This window comes from Mesocricetus auratus, unplaced genomic scaffold (assembly GCF_017639785.1).
Source record: "Mesocricetus auratus isolate SY011 unplaced genomic scaffold, BCM_Maur_2.0 Super-Scaffold_100023, whole genome shotgun sequence".
NCBI classification, from domain to species: Eukaryota; Metazoa; Chordata; class Mammalia; order Rodentia; family Cricetidae; genus Mesocricetus; species Mesocricetus auratus.
The window spans coordinates 25,794,646-25,815,978 of NW_024429204.1; the positions used below are offsets into that span (position 1 = coordinate 25,794,646).

General features: G+C 42.6%; 1 protein-coding gene across 9 annotated transcripts in view; it reads right to left on the reverse strand.

The window, feature by feature from the left end:
* Window positions 1–2,997: 2,997 nt before the first annotated feature.
* The window catches only part of Cyrib (CYFIP related Rac1 interactor B), an 80,969-nt gene continuing 62,633 nt past the window's right edge, over window positions 2,998–21,333 (reverse strand). For 8 of the 9 annotated variants that reach the window (XM_040730607.1, XM_040730608.1, XM_040730610.1 and 5 more), the window contains 9 exons: window positions 18,390–18,511; window positions 15,185–15,290; window positions 11,512–11,648; window positions 10,370–10,447; window positions 8,629–8,745; window positions 7,707–7,786; window positions 6,578–6,704; window positions 5,159–5,229; window positions 2,998–3,723 (listed from right to left, as the gene is read on the reverse strand). In XM_040730607.1, the coding sequence (XP_040586541.1) occupies window positions 3,660–3,723; window positions 5,159–5,229; window positions 6,578–6,704; window positions 7,707–7,786; window positions 8,629–8,745; window positions 10,370–10,447; window positions 11,512–11,648; window positions 15,185–15,290; window positions 18,390–18,511 (902 nt within the window). In that variant the 3' untranslated portion in view covers window positions 2,998–3,659. The remainder of the gene's footprint in view (window positions 3,724–5,158; window positions 5,230–6,577; window positions 6,705–7,706; window positions 7,787–8,628; window positions 8,746–10,369; window positions 10,448–11,511; window positions 11,649–15,184; window positions 15,291–18,389; window positions 18,512–21,333) is intronic. The other variant, XM_040730615.1, reaches the window with a different exon arrangement.

Consider the following 21,333-nt stretch of genomic DNA (forward strand, 5'->3'; position numbering starts at 1 on the left):
CTATGACAAGTACTACTCACTAAAGACGGTTTGTCAACACACTCCCTGGAGCAACATCTCACTCACTGGAGCTTGCCATTTAAAAACATCTGCAGGGATTGGGCAAATAGCTCAGTGGTAGAGTACTAACTCAGCTTTGTGAAAGACCGTGAGCTCCACACCTCAAGCACTGCAAAATGTTATATTAAAAAAACAAAAAACAAGTGAGATCTGCAGACAGCTTACCAGTTAAGAGCACAGACTGCCCTTATACAGGACCTATGCTGGGCAGTTTGTAGCAACATGCAACTCCAGGTCTAGGGGACCCAATGCCTTCTTTAGGGCTCCTCAGGCAACCACACTCATGTGCACGCATGTACAAAGACACACACACACAATTAAAAATTTTAAAAAATTGTTTTAGTCCCAACTGTACAGGCTAATTGCCTGCTATTCCAAAAACTGTTATCATGCAGACTGTTCCCTTTTACCCAATACAAGATCGAGGGCAGGTTCACTCAGACTGTACAGGTCTTCCCCTTTATCCATTGTAAGACCGAGGGCAGGTTCACCCAGACTGTACAGGTCTAGCAGCTCCACCCAACAGTGAGAACCAGTAGGGTTCTCTAGGATGGAAAACCTACATTACTAGACAGGATACAAGGAGCAGAGCTGGGATGGTCAAAATACTAACACTGAGCACCCCTTGCCTGCAAACATCCCTGGCATTGACTAGGTAGACGAGATGACATGATAGCTTACCCTACTGTTTTAAACCAGAGAATATGGGTCAAAACCAGGCTGAGACATGCAGATAAACATAATTCAGGATCCCACAAAGGGCAAAAGGAGGCCAGCTTCAGAGTTAAGAGTTACCCCCAACAGAGCAGGGCCAACTTCTGCCCAGTCGACAAGCAGACCCTTTGTCTGGTCTTTTTGCTATGCCCAGTCCCAGAATCCTTCACTCTGAAGGAAGTTTCCAAAGCAGAGGAAAATTTCCCGGTACACGCCGCCAACGCTCCTTGCATCCTGTGAATGGCAAACGTCAGCCTGAGGTTGAGGCCATTCCCGACAGAAACGGCTCCTCCACTGTTCAAGGCTGCCAAATGAGCCTGCTCTTCTACACAGATTGGCAGATTCCATTCAGGGCCAGTACATACTTTAGCCTCTAATGGCCATATGATCTCTGTCACAATTCTTCTGCTACAATGAGCAAATAGCCATAAATAATATAAATGTACATATATATATATATATATAAATGAGGAGGCTATGTTCAATAAAATTTTATTTATGAACACTGGAGTTTGAATTTCATATAGTATTCTCATGCTACAAAATATTTTTTCAACTCTTAAAAAACATGTGTTATCCTTTATTTCCCCAACCTTTTAAAAATCATTCTTAATCCACAGGCTGTTGTAGGTACAGAAGGTGGAGCCTAGGCTACTAACCATAGGCTAGAGTTAGATTTTTTTTTGCCCACTTCATCTTCAACATGCAGAGTGTGACCCATGTTACCTGAAAAGGCCACAGCAGTATTACTAGTCTATTTCATTTACCTGTACTCGTTCACTCCATCCAAGTGCTAACTTGGCAGCTATCCATATCTAGGGGCTGTGCAAGATCCTTCCTTGGACACTGGAGGAAAGGCACGGCTCTTCTCTCAAACTCCCAGGCCGCACGGCATCAACACTGTAATTTCTCCAGAGTGTCGGAAAAGATCCGGAAGTGTGAAGCACCAGGTTGTCTGTGAGACAGCTGTAGCTAGTGCTTCGGCTGACTCAAACAAATCACCACAAACTAGGTGGCTTAGAGTAGAAACGTAGTTTTCCACCACCACAGAAGTCTGAAATAACAACAGCGACAGGGTCGGTTCCTCCTGGAGGCTCTGATGGGAACTGTTCCATGACCCTCTTGCAGGCTTTGAGGTTCAGGGAATTTCGAGAAATGTCCGCCTTTGCCTCTGTCCTGCCATGATTTCCACCGTGTCTGTTTCCCCCTTCTTTTCTCTTACTAGGACTTGTCAGTGGAGTTAGGACCCACCCTAATGCAGGATGATGTCACCCACAGGCCCACACATTCACCTGAAAATGCCCTTCTTCCAAACGAGGCCTCATGTACAGGCTGCAGACAGACGTGTTGCAGAGCGCACTCACTATTAAACCATGATAATACTGTTAAAGGACTCCTGGATCATCCAGATGATGCTCAGGAGGAAGTAATCCGAGCTGACTCTAAAAGGTGAAGGCTGGTGTTGGTCAGACAGTCATGAGGGAGAAAAGGGAAGAAACCAGATTCAGGTTGTGGCCAGACCAGAGTCACGAAGCAACACCAAATGGAGCCATTTAGGCTGGTCTGGAGAACAGGGTGTGGAGTGCGGCAGGAGTGAGCAGGAAGCCAGCAAAGTCCACAGCAACTTTATCCTCCCCAAGTGCTGAGCGCTCTGACAGAGAAGGCCCATCCTCTTCCATGGCTGACCACCTGAGCTGGCTCTCACCTCAGATCACTCGTCATGAAACCCAGACCAGACGGAATTAGATCACCTGCAGGCACCCTTCTCCCAACCACAACAGATTTCCGGACCCACGTCTCAGGATTCTAAACAGAAGCCCACAGTAGCTTTCCATCACTAGTGAGATCAGTCTTCGGCTTTCTCTGGGAAGTACCCTATCACAGTCCTCCAATGTCAACGGCTCGGCCTGCCTCTGTAACACCCTGTGCTTCTTGTTGCTGACCTTTCACTCCTGGAACTGAGAAAACGTGGTTTTCCTTCTACGACTACACTTACCCAAGATCAAAACAAAACAGAAGTCGCTAATGGCACAATCACTGGTCATCTTATATACAACAGTTTAAAAGCAGTTATACTTATGTACATAGACAAAAGTAAGAAAAATACAACTGAAAAAGACATAGCTATCCCCTAAGAGAAAGAAAAACCATGTAATGTGTATATTCATTCCACAGAAATATATACAGGGAAAACTTCCAGAAACCTCAGTAAACAAGCCACACTTAGAAAAAGGAAAGCTGATTTTTATTTTATCAACAGCCATTCTTAAACATGAACATGCATACGTAATATTCTACGCACACATCACAGTTTTTAACATTAGTTAATAAAGGTTAAACACACAACATACATCCTTAAAAAAAAGTCAAAATGCAAACTTAAAACTTTAAACAAAAGTCTTACTAATTTAAAAAAGGTTTGTGTTGGGTACCATTTGTACAACACAGTTAATTTAAACATTTCATTTTGGCTGGACATGAAAAAGCGGCAGTAGAAAATAAATTCATGAAGGTTTTAAATAGCAGAATAGGCAGTTTTGCCATGCAGGAGAAGCAATATTAAATATTAGTTTTCAAAAAAAATCCACATTTAAAAATATTTAGTTCAAGTCACAGAACTTTTCTCAGTAGAGACCTCAATGCAATGCATAATTAGCTGCCTTAGATGGCCTGTTGTGAAAGGACAAGATCCTTTCAAAGTGTAGCTTTACTGATTTTGGCACAGAAAAGAAGTCTTGAGAACAAGAACATGATTAAAGAGGGGGAGGAAGGGCCAGGAAAGAAACCGAAGCAGGGATGGAGGATTAATGAACCACTAAGGACTGTGCATTCCCAGTCAGTGGAGAACACTGTGCTGCACCCGCAGCAGGGCTGCTCCGCAGGCCTCACTGCAGCATGGACCTAATTTGCTTGGAGGTAGTCTCATCATTCAAATGTTTAGTTGTGTACCTGTAAGAAACAGAGGCAGTGTCAGGATGCGCAGTGTCAGTCAGGGTCGCAGAACCACACCTGGCTGGGGCAGTTCCAGCCCTCACCAGGCTCACTCTGCTTCGCTCCCCCATCCAATGGAGCAGCCCACTGCTGGTCACTTAGTTACAAGCACCTTGCTGAAAGGATTGGCCAAACTCGGAAATAGACAATTACTTATCTCCCACGGACAGGAAAATTACGCATCCCAGGTGCTGGCAAATTATGGCCCCTGGAGCCAACAAAGCCTACCACCCATCTTTTTTTTTTTTTTTTTTGCATTGCATGTGAGTTAAGCACATATACTTTAGATCATATACTTTAGATTTTGGATCTCTGAGCAAGAAAAAACAAATGAACTAAACAACAGGCGATATTCGGTGCTACCATACGAAACTCAATTTTAATGTTCACACTAAAAACTTGTACTGAAGGGAGGGAGGGAGGGAGTGTAGCCAAATACACTGAATGCTAGGTTGCCTCTGGGATCTAAGGGTGTGCAACACCGTGCCCAGCTATTTATTCCTATGTTTTAGCAAAACATTCCATAACAGATTTCCTTACACCAGCTGACTGCAGAGACTGACTGACCCTTTAGGAAAGACAGATTAGAAGATAAAAAATCAAGCTGAATGAGACACAAACGCTATCCAGAAAGGAAGTCAAGAGGCCCTGTATTCTACATAGCTGAAATTAGAATGTAATTTGCACTGTAAAAGAAAATTTCTAAACACCGGGTGTGTACCCTGGTAGTATATGGATTTAATTAAACAAAAGTTTGGGTTTTTTTCTATTCTAGTGTTCATTTAAAAGCCTCCTGTATTCAGGCAGGAACTGCTCCCAGAGTACTTTCCACAATAAAGCCATGTGAAGAGTCCCTTAGCTGAAACCAGTTGACATTTGCTTTCTGATACAGACATCACCACATAACTATTTCTGAGTTCGTGTTATTTTTGCCCAAACCTCACATAATCAGGTACAGAAAGCCGGCTTCTGGGCCGTGAAATTGCTTCAGTTGACTCTGCTCTACGACATCCACTTACAAAGGTGCCATGCAGCACAATGCAGTGACTGCACCAGCCAGGATGCCTCGGAACAATGGTACCGCAGACAGGGTCATGGACAGGAATGGTGCTAGGCTACCCGAGGAGAAAGGAGCTCCTCACAGAACTCACAATGCCGTTATCGCAGACTGACAATTACACTGCGTAAAGATTCTCTACGTGTGTAAGGAGAGTCCCCATGTGTGCGAACCCACGCACATTAAAGTTAGAAGAAGCAATCCTTTATGGAAATATACAATACTGTATCACTACTGGGAAGCGACATCACCAATGAGCAACACTCCCAGCTTACACATTACTAAGTATCCGCTAGATGCTGTCCAAACCTCTAACACCCCTTTCCTGTCACATACCTGAGAGCATTGAGAAGACCTTCTACACTGTTAGGAGGTTGGTCCTTAAGGACTTTGATACAACCTTTCATCTGAGGAGAAACGAAAAAGTAAACATCGTTTTTTTAATATAACACGCATATCAAACAAACAAAACTAAAACTGGAACCTTAAGTATAGAACTGGGGAGACCATATACTAGGAATGTCAGATTATGCAGTCTCTCAGTGAGGCAAAGCCTCCTGGGAAAGCAATCAGTCAAGATGGAGCTCCTCTCAGACTAATGAACTGAGGGCAGACACCCTGAAAAAGACACTGTCCAGCAGTTGCTCTGTCCAGGGAAGAGGAGTTTCCAGGGAGCCAGTAAAGTGCAGAGGACGGACAGGAATCCAGATGATTCCGGCAGGACTTCTGGAGGCTACTCATAGGGAGAAAACCTCAACAAGGACGGCGTTTCAAGATGGGCCTGGGTGTAATGGAAACCATGGCTGCAGGGACCGAAAGAAGAGGTGTGGGGTCAGCCTCTACTCTACACTGCCTAAAAGTCCATCACTTCATCCCCTAAAGTGAAGCTGTCCCGGGGAAGGGGACATCCTAGGACGATGTCACAGCCATGTGGGAGCAATGTAAAACCTCTGGGACACAGTTACCACACAAGGAACCTAATTCTAACTCATTTTCCTTTATGTAAAACAGATACATATGCAAGCTTGCAATCCGTAGCTCACATCTAAAATGCTAAGAGCTTGGAGTAGTAACCAAAGGGAACTATCAGACAATGCCCACCAAACACTAGTTAGAATGCTAGTGTTTAAGAAGGACCAGAAGAACTACAGGCGAATGAGAGAAACACTGTTTCTCATGGGGACTGCCAGAAAGATAAGGAAAGTAGAAACCAGTCACAAATGGTTATGAACAGGGAAGGCAAAGAAACACAGAATCGCAGGGCATTGGTGGCACACGCCTTTGATCCCAGCATAGGCAGGCGGATCTCTGTGAGTTCGAGGCCAGCCTGGTCTACAGAGCGAGTTCCAGGACAGCCTCCAAAACAATACAGAGAAACCCTGTCTCAAAAAAAACAAAAACAAACAAACAAAAAAAAAAAAAAAAAAAAAAGAAAAAGAAAAAGGGAAACACAGAAGCTTCTGCTTTTCTTAAAAAGAAGCAGGGCCTACTTTTAGTATACATTCCAAAATAAACCTTATCTTTGGTTATTCACCAATGGATCTGATTAGAAAATTTATGTAATTATTAGAGATAATACAAATACTCAACATTATCATCATCATTCACTCATTTAGCATATTGGATAGCAACCAAAAATACAGGACAGTGGAGAAGAAACAATCCCAGCTATATCACAGACCACGGTCAGAGTCTGTGAATGCTGCCTGTTACTCTTTAAGAAAATCCTTACGTATCAAACAATGCAGAACTTACATCAATCTTGGAAGTTTTGGCAAATGCTCCCACGGGATGGACGTGGTCATAGAGTATTATGACACCCACCATTACCCTCAAGCAGAACGACACTGTCTCTTCATTGGTAAATCTGCTCCTGTATTCCCTGCAGGGCAGAGGGTGTGTATGGGTGAGGCATGTCACAAACTCTAGAATGAACTGGCTACACCTGCACTTGGTCCTATTGGATCTCTGAAAGGAACACCAACATTACCCTTTTGCACAAGGCCTCTAGGGAGAGGGAATGGATGTGGTAAGAACTTACCATCCCCCTACTGTGGTTTCCACATCTGTACCCCAGGGTGTTGCATTACCTCTTCCACAATTTTAAAGAAAGCAAAAGCAGCCCTGAAGTAAGAATTTGGGGATGGGTGCTCAGCAAGTGAGAAAAGTCACAGGCTTAATGGAGCAAGTAGGTTTGCTATTTCATGGGTATCTTGATCTCAACACACTATTATATTACAGAATTCAATCATATTTTCTCACTCAAAAAAAAAAAGAAAGAAAGAAAGAAACAGAATTATCATCTGCATAGAAAGCAACATGAGGTAGCAACAGACCGGACCCAGAATGGGGACACTGAAATGGGGTGGTTGGCACTGTGTATCCCTGCATTCCTGGACCCCATCCCCTTACACGGAGAAGAGAGGGAGGTATTTGTCCTCCTGTTCCCTGAGTGTATGCAAGAGCACTTTGAGAAATGAGTTTTCAAGTAAAAACCATATCTTATTCAAGAATCCAAGATACATTCTTTCCGGTGCTGATAGGAAAATTGTACGTATTACAAATGCCTTCAGATAATTCAGGTTTGTGAGAAAACAAGGACAAACTAATCTTGTAAGAATATGTGGTAAACAGAATACAATTATAGCCCTCTGAAGGGGAATCATGAAATTCTTGTTCTGATGAAAACAAACTTATCTCGGTACTCAGAAGCCAACTCCATGCTCCAAAGAGAAATGCACAGAGCTGACAAGTTATTTTGACTTTGTTTCTACATTCAGCATTTGACGGTTAGGATAAACTTCATCATTTCTCTTTCCTCATAGACAAGTTTGTATTGGACATGTCTTGTTGAAGTCAGAAGGATGGGCTAATTAATACTCACGGTGTCTCCAGCATGACTCTGCATACACTTGCCATGGTGCTTAAACAGTCTGTGGTATTTTCTATTGGTAAATTCTTATTCTATGAAGTGTACAGAGAACAAAAGAAGTAAGTACAGGTGTAAAACTTGTCACTTAACAATTTAAGACTTAATAAATCCCCCAAACAAGCAAATGATCTGGCTCCTATTTCTAATCGATGACCATGATTCTAATCACTGATCCGTGATCAGAGGATAGAGCCAGACACACAACAGCCAAGACCCTGCTCCTGAAAAGAGATTACACTTAGCCGAGCAAGAAGGACCACAACCATGTAACAGAAGGGATGAGGGCTAGGAGACTGGCAAATTTCATTTGTTTCATCACATTTTATTTACGGGATGTGGGTACTCTCTTGTGCCATGGGGCAAGTGTGGGGGTCAGCAGAGAACCTGTGCTAGTCAACACTCTCAAGCCACCAGGCTTGACGGCAGCCATCTCTCCAGGCCACGGAGAACACTCCGAGGAGAAGAAGGACTAGAGTGGAGCAAGGGCAGAGGGGAGAAGGGGTGGGGAAGAGGGCGGCAGTCTGGCCCGGCGTGTCGCAGCAGCACGGTTAACCTTCCTAAGCACGGTGCATGGAGAGCTCGGATCCAGCAGAGCGGACTGTGGAACGGCGGGAGCAACGCAAGAAGAACTTAAAGGCCATCCCCGAGAGTCTGGCTGCACCGTGCCATCGTTGACTGACAGGCAGGAGAAGGGAGGGCCAGCAAAGGCAATGGCATCACAGCGGGCTCAAAAGACCCCCAGAGTGACTGCAAGCAAGTGGGCAGCTCTGCCCATGCAGGTCTCATGGGGAGGGACCTCATGGGGGTGCTCAGGTCATCACGCCTGCCCTGAGAGGAACAGCATCGGTGCAGAGAAAGGTCTGCGGCAACTCACCTCTGATACAAATTTTGTTGTTGCATCACTTAAGGTTTTCAGCATGGGGGTGGCCTCAGCATAAAACAAAGACATTCGATTTGCCAATTCATTATTTACTTCATTTTCTCCTTCTGCCTGCATGGAAATCACTTGACATTAATTCCCAAATTAGTGAATATGATGACATGCATAAACAGTCCAAAAATATTATTTATTAAACCAATCTAGTAAATACCTTTAAAATTAAGTTCAGACCTTCATATACAAATACTACTTAAATACACTCATTAGAAATAAATAGACTGCAAATGACATTAAGCAATTTTTTAAAAGAACAACTATCCACTAAGCAGATTAGGTGATATTATGGCACTGTAAAACCTGGATGGGACATCTCACTACACAAGAAACTGTTCAAAGGCTCTGGAAGACAAAAGGATGGTTATGAAATTATAGCCTGTCCTCTACCAACATAGCAGGATCCACATAATACCATGACATAGGATAAGCAATAGCAGAAGAAAATTACGAGAAGGACCGGTGAAGACCTGGAATTTTACAAGTGACAATGTATATATAAATGAACGAGATATTCCTATTGGCAGAGGGAAAATACATTTTTAAATGATGGAGTAGAGCACATTCAGGGTAACAGGAGGCAGCGATGAGTGAAAATTAAAGTAGCAATGGGGACCAGAGGCCCTTAAATGCTACTTTAACTAACATTTTCCTTACAAATAGGAAGCCATTTTGAGTACTAAAAAGAATATCAAGTAAATGTCTTTAAAAAAAAAAAACAACCCACAATAGTAGGCACACATTCTAAAAAGCCAGAAAAGAAATGAATTATGCTGCTACAAAGTAACTAAAAGAGAGAAGGAGCCGGGTGAGGTTGTGAGGTGAAGGAGATTAAAAAGGAAGAACCTAAGAGACCTCCCTGACAGCAACTGGCTTTAAATCTAACTCCTGAGTGTGAGCCAGCTGAGGATCTCTCGGGTGTCCGTCTCAGCAGTCGTGGTGAAGAAGGTAAGAGTCTGAGTGCTGTCTTGATTTACAGGGTGGTTATGAAAAGCAGACACTATGATCAGCTTCTCACTAGGCAGTCTGTTTATAAGCAAACTGTTGTGAAGAACAGAGAAACCCTTTAGCACTGGCCTGGTACCCATCTTACAAACACTTCATAGAGATTTTGCAGTATTAATACACCAATTACCACAACATGGGTCCCCTAAACACAATGTAGTATTTTCTTCATGCGTAATCCCTTGAAAGTAGAAAAAAAGCACTACTCAGTTTGGGAGGACAGGAAGAGAGTAGCAGCCCATTAGAACCAAGAAGGGAGCCATGCTGCCAAGGCAAAGGCCCCAAAATGATTTTCTCATTAGCATGAGGCTCTGTGCTAATTCAGCAGAAAAAGAATGCATGCTGTATGTCTGCTATAGTTTGAGCTCTCCTCCCACAGCTGTGGTTACTGATAATTACTAGCTTTATTTAATACTAGCTTTAACATACAAATAAGCTGAGGATGGTGATGCACGCCTTTACTCCCAGCACTTGGGAGGCAGAGGCTGGTGGATCTCAGTGAGTTTCAGGACAGCCAGCGCTATTTAGAGACCCTGTCTCAAAAAGAGAAAAACAACAACAACAAACAAGCCAAATAAAAACCCAGTCTGATGAGTGGGTGAATGAATGAACAAAGGGAAGAATAAAATCAAGTTACTCTTACGACTACTAAACCTGATTTGAAGCATAAGCTTACCGGTACATTATTAATTCTCATCCGACTCAACGTCCTTCTGTAGTAGCTGAAGTCATTCTGTATGGCAGGATTTGTCATCTGAGGAGGGAAGACATGTACCAAAGACCACTGTTATGTATGGAAGATGACCACTACATTCCAAACGCATGTACTGTAATGTAGAACATGGAAATCTACTACTACTACTTGAACTGGTAACCTAACATTCGAATATAATTTTAGCAACTATCTGGTGTACTTGAGAAAGCGTGTAGTATTGATTTAATTCTTCAGCGCATTTTTTTCCCTTTGAGACAAAGTCCACTACGTGTTCCATGCTGATCTTCAACTCAGAGATCTTCTGGCCTCAGATACCCCTCGTGCTGAGACTAAAGGTATATGCCACCACACACAGCAGCATTCTTACTAAACATAAAACCATAGATTATTTTTCAACTGTAGGCATTACACATTAGTCATTTTCAATAATTTTAGGTCATATCTTAAATGCTTGTTGAAAATGTTAACACTATAAAACCAAACAGAAATTAATGTAAGGGCACTTGTTTTGAATAAAAGAACATATATATGGTCTACAGGGCATTTCTCCAACAGACTAAATATTTACGTATAAATCCTTTGTGCCCAAAGTATTAATAATAGAGAATTAGCAGTTGTCTACTATATAAAATGAAGTAACACTGTTGGAAATAAAACTTTTTTTCTAGAAAAGGAACTCAAGATCTTGAAAAATCAAATGTCTCACCATTTGAACTCAGGGTTCCAAATAAAAACTAGGGTTTTGTTTTTTAAGACTTGCCCTGTATACACACACAAGATTTATGGGTATAAATATTAAGAGGGAGAGGACAAGAATAAAAGCAAAAAGAAAATGCGGCGGGGAAGGGAGAGAAAACATGAAGTTCTGTATTAAAGGGAAAATAAACTAGACAAAGAGGGGGACCATCAGAGAAGCAGCTGGGATTCCTTGCTGTCTTCTTACAATGGGCAATGACTCCTGGTTAGTCGCTGGCTGCCACTTCACAAGAGCTGCTATTTCAAATCTAGCTCTGCAGTTGGGCAGAAATCATTTAAATGCAGGTTAAGAAGGCTTCTCCTACCACTGCTCCGTGGAAAACACCATTTCCATAAAGAGTGACTACCTTGAGTTCGTCAAAGCGGAGTGTGAAGTGAAGAATCTCTGCAAACTGCTTGGCAAGAGCCTGCTCTCGCTCCAGATGCTGCGTGGGGGAGTACGGTGTACTAGTCAGGGCGCCCAGAAGGCCTCTTAATGCTGCTTCTAGAGAACAAGATAAAGACATTCAACTGTCAGGGAGTGCAACTCCCAACCAACATTCAGATACAGTCTCCCTCTCTTTCTATAACCAAGACAAATCTACACCTTGCCATTGCTAATACTGCACACACTCAAACTGGTCACGACAGCGTAATGAAAGCCAGAAAAGAACCAACTCAATAAGCTCAGAGCGCGAGTCTGAACTACACACTAAGAGCACAGGGCAAACAGCAACCTGTGTCCCTTGTCTGGTAGCTCTCTCATCCTGAACATTCAAATTGCTGAAATGAACCCCAAAACTTGATCAAATGTAGGAAAATACTATTTTTTTCTTTAACATCTATCACAGCATACTCTCATGATTTTCTGATACTCTAAAGGCCCCCAAACTTTGCTTTCTATTGACATTAACATACATGTGGAAAAAACCAATGCTGCCACCCTAGACTGAAACTGTTTTCCCCTTATGTGATCTTAACATGTACTCTTGTGCCTCGCAAGTCCTTGCACTGCAGAAGGTAGGGTCATTACCCAGCTTAAAAGCTGTCAAGCTAGAACAAGAAGGGGGATAGTATGACCAGAGGAGGGAGCCCCACAAAGAGTGCTTCTTTTAGAGACAACTGTTACCGATTCTCACCAAAGGCCACCGCCCTTCCATTCTCAAACACCAGACCTTGAATTATGAGAAGAAAACCCTAAGGGTATGAATGGAGGATAGAGGGCCACAGACAACATGGGCAGCACATAGGAACACAATTCCTGAGAATGCTTTTGCATCTTTAGTGGACACAGACACACACACACTGATTGATACAGCAGGCTGGGGGTGTAACTGGGTTGAGACAGGGCTTGGTTAGCAGGCACAAGGCCCTTGGCTCAATCCTCAGGACCACATAAAGCTGGCATGCTTGCCTTAGCACTTAGGCAGTAGAAGCAGAAAAATCACAAGTTCAAGAGCACAATGGGGCCCATGGAGGGGGCACCCAACTCTCTGGGGGCAAAGGCCAGCCTGGGCTACATAGTAAAAACATACCTCCCCCAAAAAAGTTCAAAGCCAAAGCCAAGAGACCAGGAGATCCACAGGACTCAGACTGGGAGAAGGAAAGAACCAACCACTGCAATCTGACTTCCACAACTGCTCTCTGACACACATAAACATTCTTTTTCAAAACGATTAAGTTATTTTTATGCATGTGTTCGCCTGCATATATGCCTGTGTATCATGTGCATGCATGAGACCCATAAAGGTTGGATTCCCCTGGAAATGGAGTTACAACACGTGGGTGCCAGGAATCGAACCTAGGTCCTTTGCAAGACCAACAAGTGCTCTTAATCACTGAGTCATCTCTCCAGACCCTAAATAAATGTTAAAAAAAAGAAAAAAGGTTCAAGGTCATCTTCAGGTAGAGTTAGTCAGTTGAAGACTAACCTAGGCTATCAAAGACCTCATCTGAATCAAAACAAACAATTCACTACTTAAAAAGAAAACTATCAGTCTGGCAGTGGTGGTATACACCTTTAATCCCAGCACTTGGGAGTCAGAGCCAGAGAGATCTCTTAGTTCAAAGGCCAGCTTGAACTACATACAGACAGAGTTCCTGAGCAGCCAGGGCTACACAGAGAAACCCTGTCTCAAAACAACCAACCAACCAACCAACCAAATACCAAAAAGTTCAATGAGAACGCCCAACACACTAAATCCACTCCATAAGCCCCTGGACAGAAGACAACCTCGGTGAGTCAAAGCATTGTGTCTACTGTCAACAGGGTAGCTGCCACAACAGGAAAGGCTCGTAGGCCCGAGAGCAACACAAACACAGAAAATTTCTCTGGCCAATAAGACTGTCAGCAAAGCTCAGTGTCTGTCAACCAGTCTGGCAATATTAGCTTATACTCTAACATGATACAAACCAGCAAGGTATTCTCTTTTGAGTACAACCCATGATGGGCATGCTGCAGCTAAGGCCATAGGCCCCCCTCATCTGTATTGCAGGGTGCTGAGGGATTTGTACAACTTGAGAGAGTTGTTGGCCGGTTATTTATTCCCATGCCTGGCTCCATAAAGGAGGGGCAGATAAGAGAACAAAGAAGTAAGAGAGGCCTAAGAGATGCAGGCAGAAGACTGAACAGACTCCAAGTTTGGGGAGAACACTGAAATTCTGGATGTGTTCAAGATTGGTCAGCTAATAAGAGTCACACAGGGCCGCCTCAAAAGCCTAACATGTACTATCGCTATCTGAAAGACCTAATACATATGTGAGATACTCAATTTGTGTGCCATTAAAATATCAGCCACTCATTCAAAAACACCGAGTCTATCATGCAAGCAAATAAACGCACTATCCAGTTAGCAAGCAAGCAAGATGCATTAACCAGGCTTCTGACCTGAGAGACAGGTAATCCATTTCCCCTCCTTTCTCTCCTCCCAGCACTCCCCATCCCAATCTCCCCTCTGTACCCCTGCACTGTTTCTATTCAGGAGAGCTGGCCTCCCATGGGTATCAACTAAACATTGCATATCAAGTTGAAGGCTGGATGAGGCAACTCATACGAGGAACAGGGCCTAAAAAGCCAGCACAAGAGTCAGTCTACCACGGTTAGGAGTCCCTCAAGAGGTGACGCTGTCCCACAAGAGGGTGACGCTGTCCCACAAGAGGATGACGCTGCACAACCATAACATGGATGCAGAGGGCCTGGATTAGTCTCATGCAGCTTAGGTGTCTGCGAGCTCCTATAAGCCTTGACGACTCCTACAGCCCTTCCTCCCCTTCTTCTGCAGGGCTCCCAGGCTCCGCCTAATGTGTGGCTATGAGTTCCAAGTTTTACTTGCACTCGTAACTTTGCAGGGCCCACTACAACCAGAGATATACTTGACTAAAAGGCAACGAACTGAAGAACGACTAATCTTCACGTGTAGGAAAAAGAACTACAACTAAAACTTATAGTAAGAAACGCCTGGTGCACAGAAATAATGCAGACATCTAGATCCCAAGTAAAAGTCAAGCATGGTGGCACATGCCTGTAAGTTCAGTGCTGCAGCAGATACAAACTGATTCCTGGAGGTTCTTGGCCAACCAGTCTGGTCTAAAGGATAAGCTTCTGGTTAGGAAAGCGACCATGTCTCACAAAATAAGACACAAAAGTAATCACCAAAAGACATTCCAATAACTACTGGTGCGTGCGTGCACACACACACACACACACACATACATACATACATACATACACACACACACACACACACACACAAAGGATTTCTTACAGATACAGAAAACACTTCTACCATGTAGGTTCTTATGCGGAGACTCTAAAACAAACAAAGAAATCGGGCTTCCTTCTGGTCTGAACTATGCAGAAGCCTGGGGCTGAGGAACTCATGAGTACCAAGTGTTCACATTCAGCCTGCCTTACCTGCACAACAGATCACAGCCAACGCAGGACTGTGAACATAAAGTCCTCTAAGAAGTCTAGACCTAACAAACAAGGTTTCCGTTCTTGTTTTAACCAGGAAAGTAAACGTTACAAAGTTTTAAACTTACCTAGCCTCTGAGAAAATTCATAAAATTTCTTTAATTTGCCTACTAGCGGCACAACTGCACCCCACGCCTTCTCTTGCAGCTTCTCATCTGCTGGATGCTGGATTGCCTTCAAAACCCAAGAAACAGAGAAGGTAAGACGTATAAAAGTCACAAGAGTCTCTTTTACATAAAGGCAAAGTTTTACCAAGTGAAGGAGATCCTGATACTTAAAATACAGAATGAGAGACCCAGGAATTCTGAAGTTGGACTTTCTCAACCCACAAAAGTTTTTTTTTCCAGTAGATGCAATATAACATAATAATAAAATAAACAGTTTGTAACTTGGTGTCATTTAGATCCAGAAAAGGAAAATATTTTATACAGTTTTTTTCTATTACAGAGAGACTCTTCAAGAAGGACCAAAGTAAGACAATACGTGAAGATGCCAACCCTGAGAAAGATTCAAGAAACAAATTCAAATCCACACTGGCTCTGAGAGACCTGGCCAACATGAACCTGAATCAATCTGGAAAACCCAACTAAGAAATATGGCAAATACTCATTGTTTAGAGCTACAATCCCTGGCTGGGCTCCAAGTTTTCTAAGGCTTCCCGAATAAAAGGACAAAACAGCTTCAGCACTGAAGGGGAAGAAATCAAACCAAAGGCCGAGAGGGACCCTGAGCATACGGGCCTCTGTCAGCGCCGGCCCTTCTCGGGGCAGTTATTCCCAGACGGAAAACAGTTACGTTATTTCATGCCAGGTGCTGGGCTACACTGTTTATATGGAGGTTTGTTTGGTTTGGCTGGTTGTTATTTTGAGACAGGATTTCTCTGTGTAGCCCTGGATGGCCTGGAACTCACTCTGTAGACCAGGTTGGCCTTAAACTCAGAGATCCTCCTGCCTCTGCCTCCTGAGAGCTGGGATTAAAGGTGTGTGTCACCACCACCTGGCAACATGGAGTTTTAAGGTTTTATTCCCACAGCAATTTTCCTAGTTGCTTCCACTTTGTTATAGTGAGTAAAGGAGTCATTATCCTTTACATTTAAACTTTTCCCATATTTGGAATATACAGATACAAATACCTGGCTTAAAAATATAAGCCATTTTAGTTGTTTTTTTTTTTTTTTAAATATGGTGCCACAGTAAGCTCTGTGACTACCGTTCCACAGAGACACCTGGCCTTCCTCAATGTCTCCTACTAATCCAAGACCAAGCCACACCCATGCATCAGCAAACAAAAGAAAGCCTCAGCTGCCAACACGCTCGCTCGAGGCCCGATGAGGCCAGTCTCGCCAGCGCTGTGCATTTCTTCCCTTACACTTCTGTGTTCTTTCCTGTTTTCACGTTACACTTTCGCTTCCCCCGTACCCCACCCCACACACAAACACACGCACACATCCGCACACTCACATACGCACACACTCATTTGTTTACTTTTCCACATTAAAACTTATGGAGTAATGTGAATTATACGTAGCTATATCCTCAGGAAATCAACTCTATCATATACCTGGACATCCTGTGGAGAATGTCACTTGGCCATGGTATTCAAATTTCAGGAATGACCTAAGTAAACTTTGCTATCATGTACTCTCTTCCAATTAAAGCTCAGTGTCAGCACGAAGTCAATGAAGAGCACATGCAAACGGGGACGAGGACCCGTTCACGGCTGGAGCCTTTCCCACAAAGACACAAAGCAACCCTTCTGACGGAAATCACGAGACTTTCTATCCTAAGATTTCTACCTTTAGGGAGAAATACTTAATGAATGTCTCTGTGGTGGAAGAGATATTTTTTCTTCGTCTGCTATAAGAAGGAACTATGACCAAATGTTAAGAACTCGACTATATGTAATCGACATGAAGATACGATCAAGCACTTTCTAGAGTAATTTGTGAGCTGTTGTGACGAAGGAGAACAATTCACTGAGTAGTTAGTGAAGCTGCTGTTTTAATGTTTTCCATGTCTCCAGTGTCTGAGTTCACAGTAGCAGCCAGTCTTTCGCTCACAAGCTGTTAAGGTTTGGATCAAGCTAATAACAGCAGGGTTAGCGCACAGCTCCGCTGTGTGTTTCCTCAATAGTCGATAGCTCGTGTGTACAAGAGCCTAGGCTTCACCTCTCTGAAGCTTGGAGGGACAATGGGACAGAGATAAACACCAAGCTGTCTCTGTCTTCAAGGCTCATGCCTACCCTAAGAGACATGTGTACGAACAGGAGTGCAGAGGAGGAGAGGCAGCTACAGACACGGGAAGGAGAGGAAGGAAGGGGGAGCGGCTCTGCAAGCCGCGGGTCACAGTTTGCAATTCCTTCAGTTAATGCAACTACCAGCTGCTACTCTCAACTGACGTCACTCAGTGTGCTCCTCCCTCCCGCTGGAGTTAGCCCAAACCACAGCATGGTCCTCTTCACGGAGGCGCTACTACTCCAAACGTCAGAGTACATCAAGGCACGAAGACTGGAGTCCCAAATGCTGGGCTCCGATGGCCACTGTACTGCCCGATACTGAGGAACAGAGGCAGGGGACATGAAGAACAAGGCATGGGCATTACCTTCAAGAAATGTGTACTCAGAAATTAAGGTCTAGAGGCAACAGAGTTCCAGGACTGTATCAGAGTAGAGTGAGTACATTCAAAGAAGAGAAAAGCAAATAAAGACGTCCTCAAGAGAAAGAATAATTAAAGAGTAAAGTTCCCGACTGGAGCTTCATGCCAATAAAGGTAGACCTGGTCCTGGAAAGAAGCAGGGGCATTTCAACTCCTGAAAAACAGAATGCAAAAGGAGCGGCCTGAAAGCGTGAGTAAACTCAGAGTCTAGAGCAGGGTGCAGACAGAGCCTCACCTCACACTTTCCTTGCAGCATAAAGCTGTTCCAGAAAGGGCAGGTGGGGAAGACCATCTAGGGTGGTTTCAGTTTCCCCTAGGAAGCTTAGGCGATACATTCTTTCTCCACAAGAGGAAAGCATAAACAGCTCCCAAGGGAAAACATAATTTTCATGTGTGATTATAAGGAACAGAGATGTTATTATCTGTCACATAAGGTAGGCAGCACAACCCTTTGCTAATATCCCTCTGACCAGGGATCACCGCAACCGCTTCTGCAATGAAGTCAAGAGATTTTTCAAACGTAGCACTTCCCACGACACAAGTCCAGAAAAGGACGGAAAGTGGCCTGTAGCCAATCCGCCTTTTGTGAAAAGCACCTACAATAAATCGTCAACATTACCTCTCGTATTTCGTGGCCAGCTCCTCTGTATGACTGCAAGTCCTCCAAGATGCCTTCTGCATCTTTTAATACTACATTCACCTGATTGTATATTTCCTTCTCAGACTCTGTGGGCTGGGCATCTAAACAGCATGGGAGCACAAGAAAATTTACAGTGGCATGAATATTTTAATACATGTATTAACTATAAGTAACAACCCAAATTTCCAAAGATGAGTTACATTTTACTCAATATTAACTTTGTACTTTTTAGAAGGCAAATTTAAACAAATTATAAAGAAGCAAGAGAAAAACAAATGCTACCATATAATATTTAAGTTACAAATTATAACTTGGTATATTAGGCAAATCTGAGACTTTGAACTAAAATTTAAACTGCTATTACTTATAGTTTTGGTTTTTTTTTTCCAGGTATTCTCACATATAGCACAGACTAGCTCTTAACATATTATGTATATATACCAGGCTGCCCTCAAACTTGCAAATCTGCTTCAGTGCAAGTGCTGAGATTATAAAACTGCGCAGGCATGCCTCACTCACGGTCACTAACGGTAACAAATGAATAGACGATCACTGCTCTCCTTTAATGCAACAGGAAGGAAACATGCTGACTAATATACCTTCTCATCCACAGTGAGTTTAAGGGCTAAGGCTACTTTATTCCCTTACACTGGCCATTTGACCTTTAACCACTGAGGGTTGAGAGGGGCCACTTGGAAATGTCTCAACAAATGTGACTGCGTGAAGTTACGAGGATAATGGGCTTGGACCAAGCCTGTGGCAGTCCCTGAGCTTCTCTGTTGGCAAGTAGGAAGGTGGGTTCCTGTTCACACTACAAAGTCACTACAGACAGAACTCCTGAGCAGCTGAAGGGTTAATACTTGAAGTTACAAGATGACCACTGACATTCTGAAATGCTAAATCAAAACCTGACTTTCTACATACCTAGGACTGAGGAGAAGAAAATGAAGGAATAACTTCAGTTATAAAAACCATAGTCAGGGATACAAACATATGGGCACCTTTACCACAAGTGGTGCTAACCAGAAAATATATGTTGACAGGTAGCAAAATCTGGATTTCTCTCTGCCAGACAAAAGGTAACAGAAATCCCATTTTTTTAATATACTCCTTTCTCTTTTGAGACAAAAAGGTGAACTAACTGCTCAAGCAAAGAGATTTTCATAAAGCCTTTCCAGCCAGATCGTACTCAATACGCTAACATGCTATTTTGGGGGTAGCGGGGGTGTCAGTCCAAATTTAAAAGATGAATTCAGAGTATTTCTGACCAGACTCACTGTTACCAGTAATGTAAAACTGGGCACTAGTCTTTATATCTATTTGCCCTTGTATTTAAAAAATTAAAAAGACTTCACATGAGACTAAATGTAAAGACATCTTAAATTATATCTTCATCTTATATCTGGGATGAATAATGATCCAGTTCCCTTTATTACCTGCCAACTAGTTGATAATACACAACACTTTCTAAATCAACAATCATAGTACACAAGATCAAATATACATTCAATTTACAGAAATAGTAAATACTTTACAGAAATAGTAAAGAAACATTCACGTGAAAAGCCAGTTTTAAAAATGTTTGGATATTCATTCTCTTAGTTTCATTGTTTTTTAAAAATAAAAATATAATTAAAAGAGGAGCCAATTAAAATATTAAAAGATTGTATCCAAAGCTACAATTCTAAGAGTAAATACTGAATAGATATATATACACAAATGTCCAGAGTGACAAAAAATATCATTTAAGCAGTAACGCTTTCACATATAGGTAGACCATTTTTTTCAAAGCAATAGTTAGGCACAACACTTAAAAAAGAAAAGCACACCCATTGCCTTCATACTTACACCAGATGCAGGATAGAGAAATACTTTGTACATGCAAAAATGAAAGTTCAGTTCCTTCTCATATGGATTGTGGAACTACAGACACAACATCAATAGACACACAGTTTGAGGTTATGAGGTAGGGATTCATGACAAAGGACAGTATCTCATCTATTACATATCAGAGACATTTGTATCATTTGAAGACTAAAATATGTACTTTTGGTGTGGTCACTGGGCTAGTAACATAAAAATGTGACACCGAGTTTACATACAAATGAAATATTATCAAGTAGGTTTAAATAGACCTTGTAAGTAGTTAATAACTAGCAAAGGTTTAGTAAGTACCATGAAATTTCAAATAAAGGAGAAGATTCGAGTTTCCCTAAGGGAAACACCCAGCACCACACTGATCAAACGTTTTCAGACTGTCACAGGAAAGTCACGTCTGTAATTTTGAAAGCTGCTGAAGACTGCTGCAGAAATGACGACCAACAGACAGGAGCAGACAGATAAGCACTACTTCACTGGAAGCAAACCATGCAAAGGGTGAAATTCTAGGGAGGGACAAGAGACTGCCAAATAAAACGTTTCTTCAAAAAAAAAAAAGGCATTAGATATAATGCAACCAAGACTTGTCACTTTGATTTTTCATAGCTTCACTTTTCCAAGAAAAAACACCAGGTAGCCTGCTAACAAAACAATACTCATTTGAATGTAAGACAATGTGCCTGCTGAGGGAAGACATACACATTGCTCAAGTTTAAATGTATATCCTGTTAAGAATTAGGGCATGTGCCAATTGTTCTTACTGTTTGAAGACAAAATTAATTACTTTAAACATGTATCGATTCCTATCAGGTAGAGCAAGAATTCCCTAGGAGACTCTAGCAAAGCATTACTGAAAGTAATTACTGAAATTGGAAACTTTTTTTTTGTGTGGTTTTTCGAGTCAGGGTCTCTCTGTATTGTTTGAGGCTCTATAGACCAGGCTGGCCTTGAACTCACAGAGATCAGCCTGCCTCTGCCTCCCGAGTGCTGGGATTAAAGGCGTGCGCCACCAATGCCCGGCTTTAAAATTGGAAACTTTTTTTAA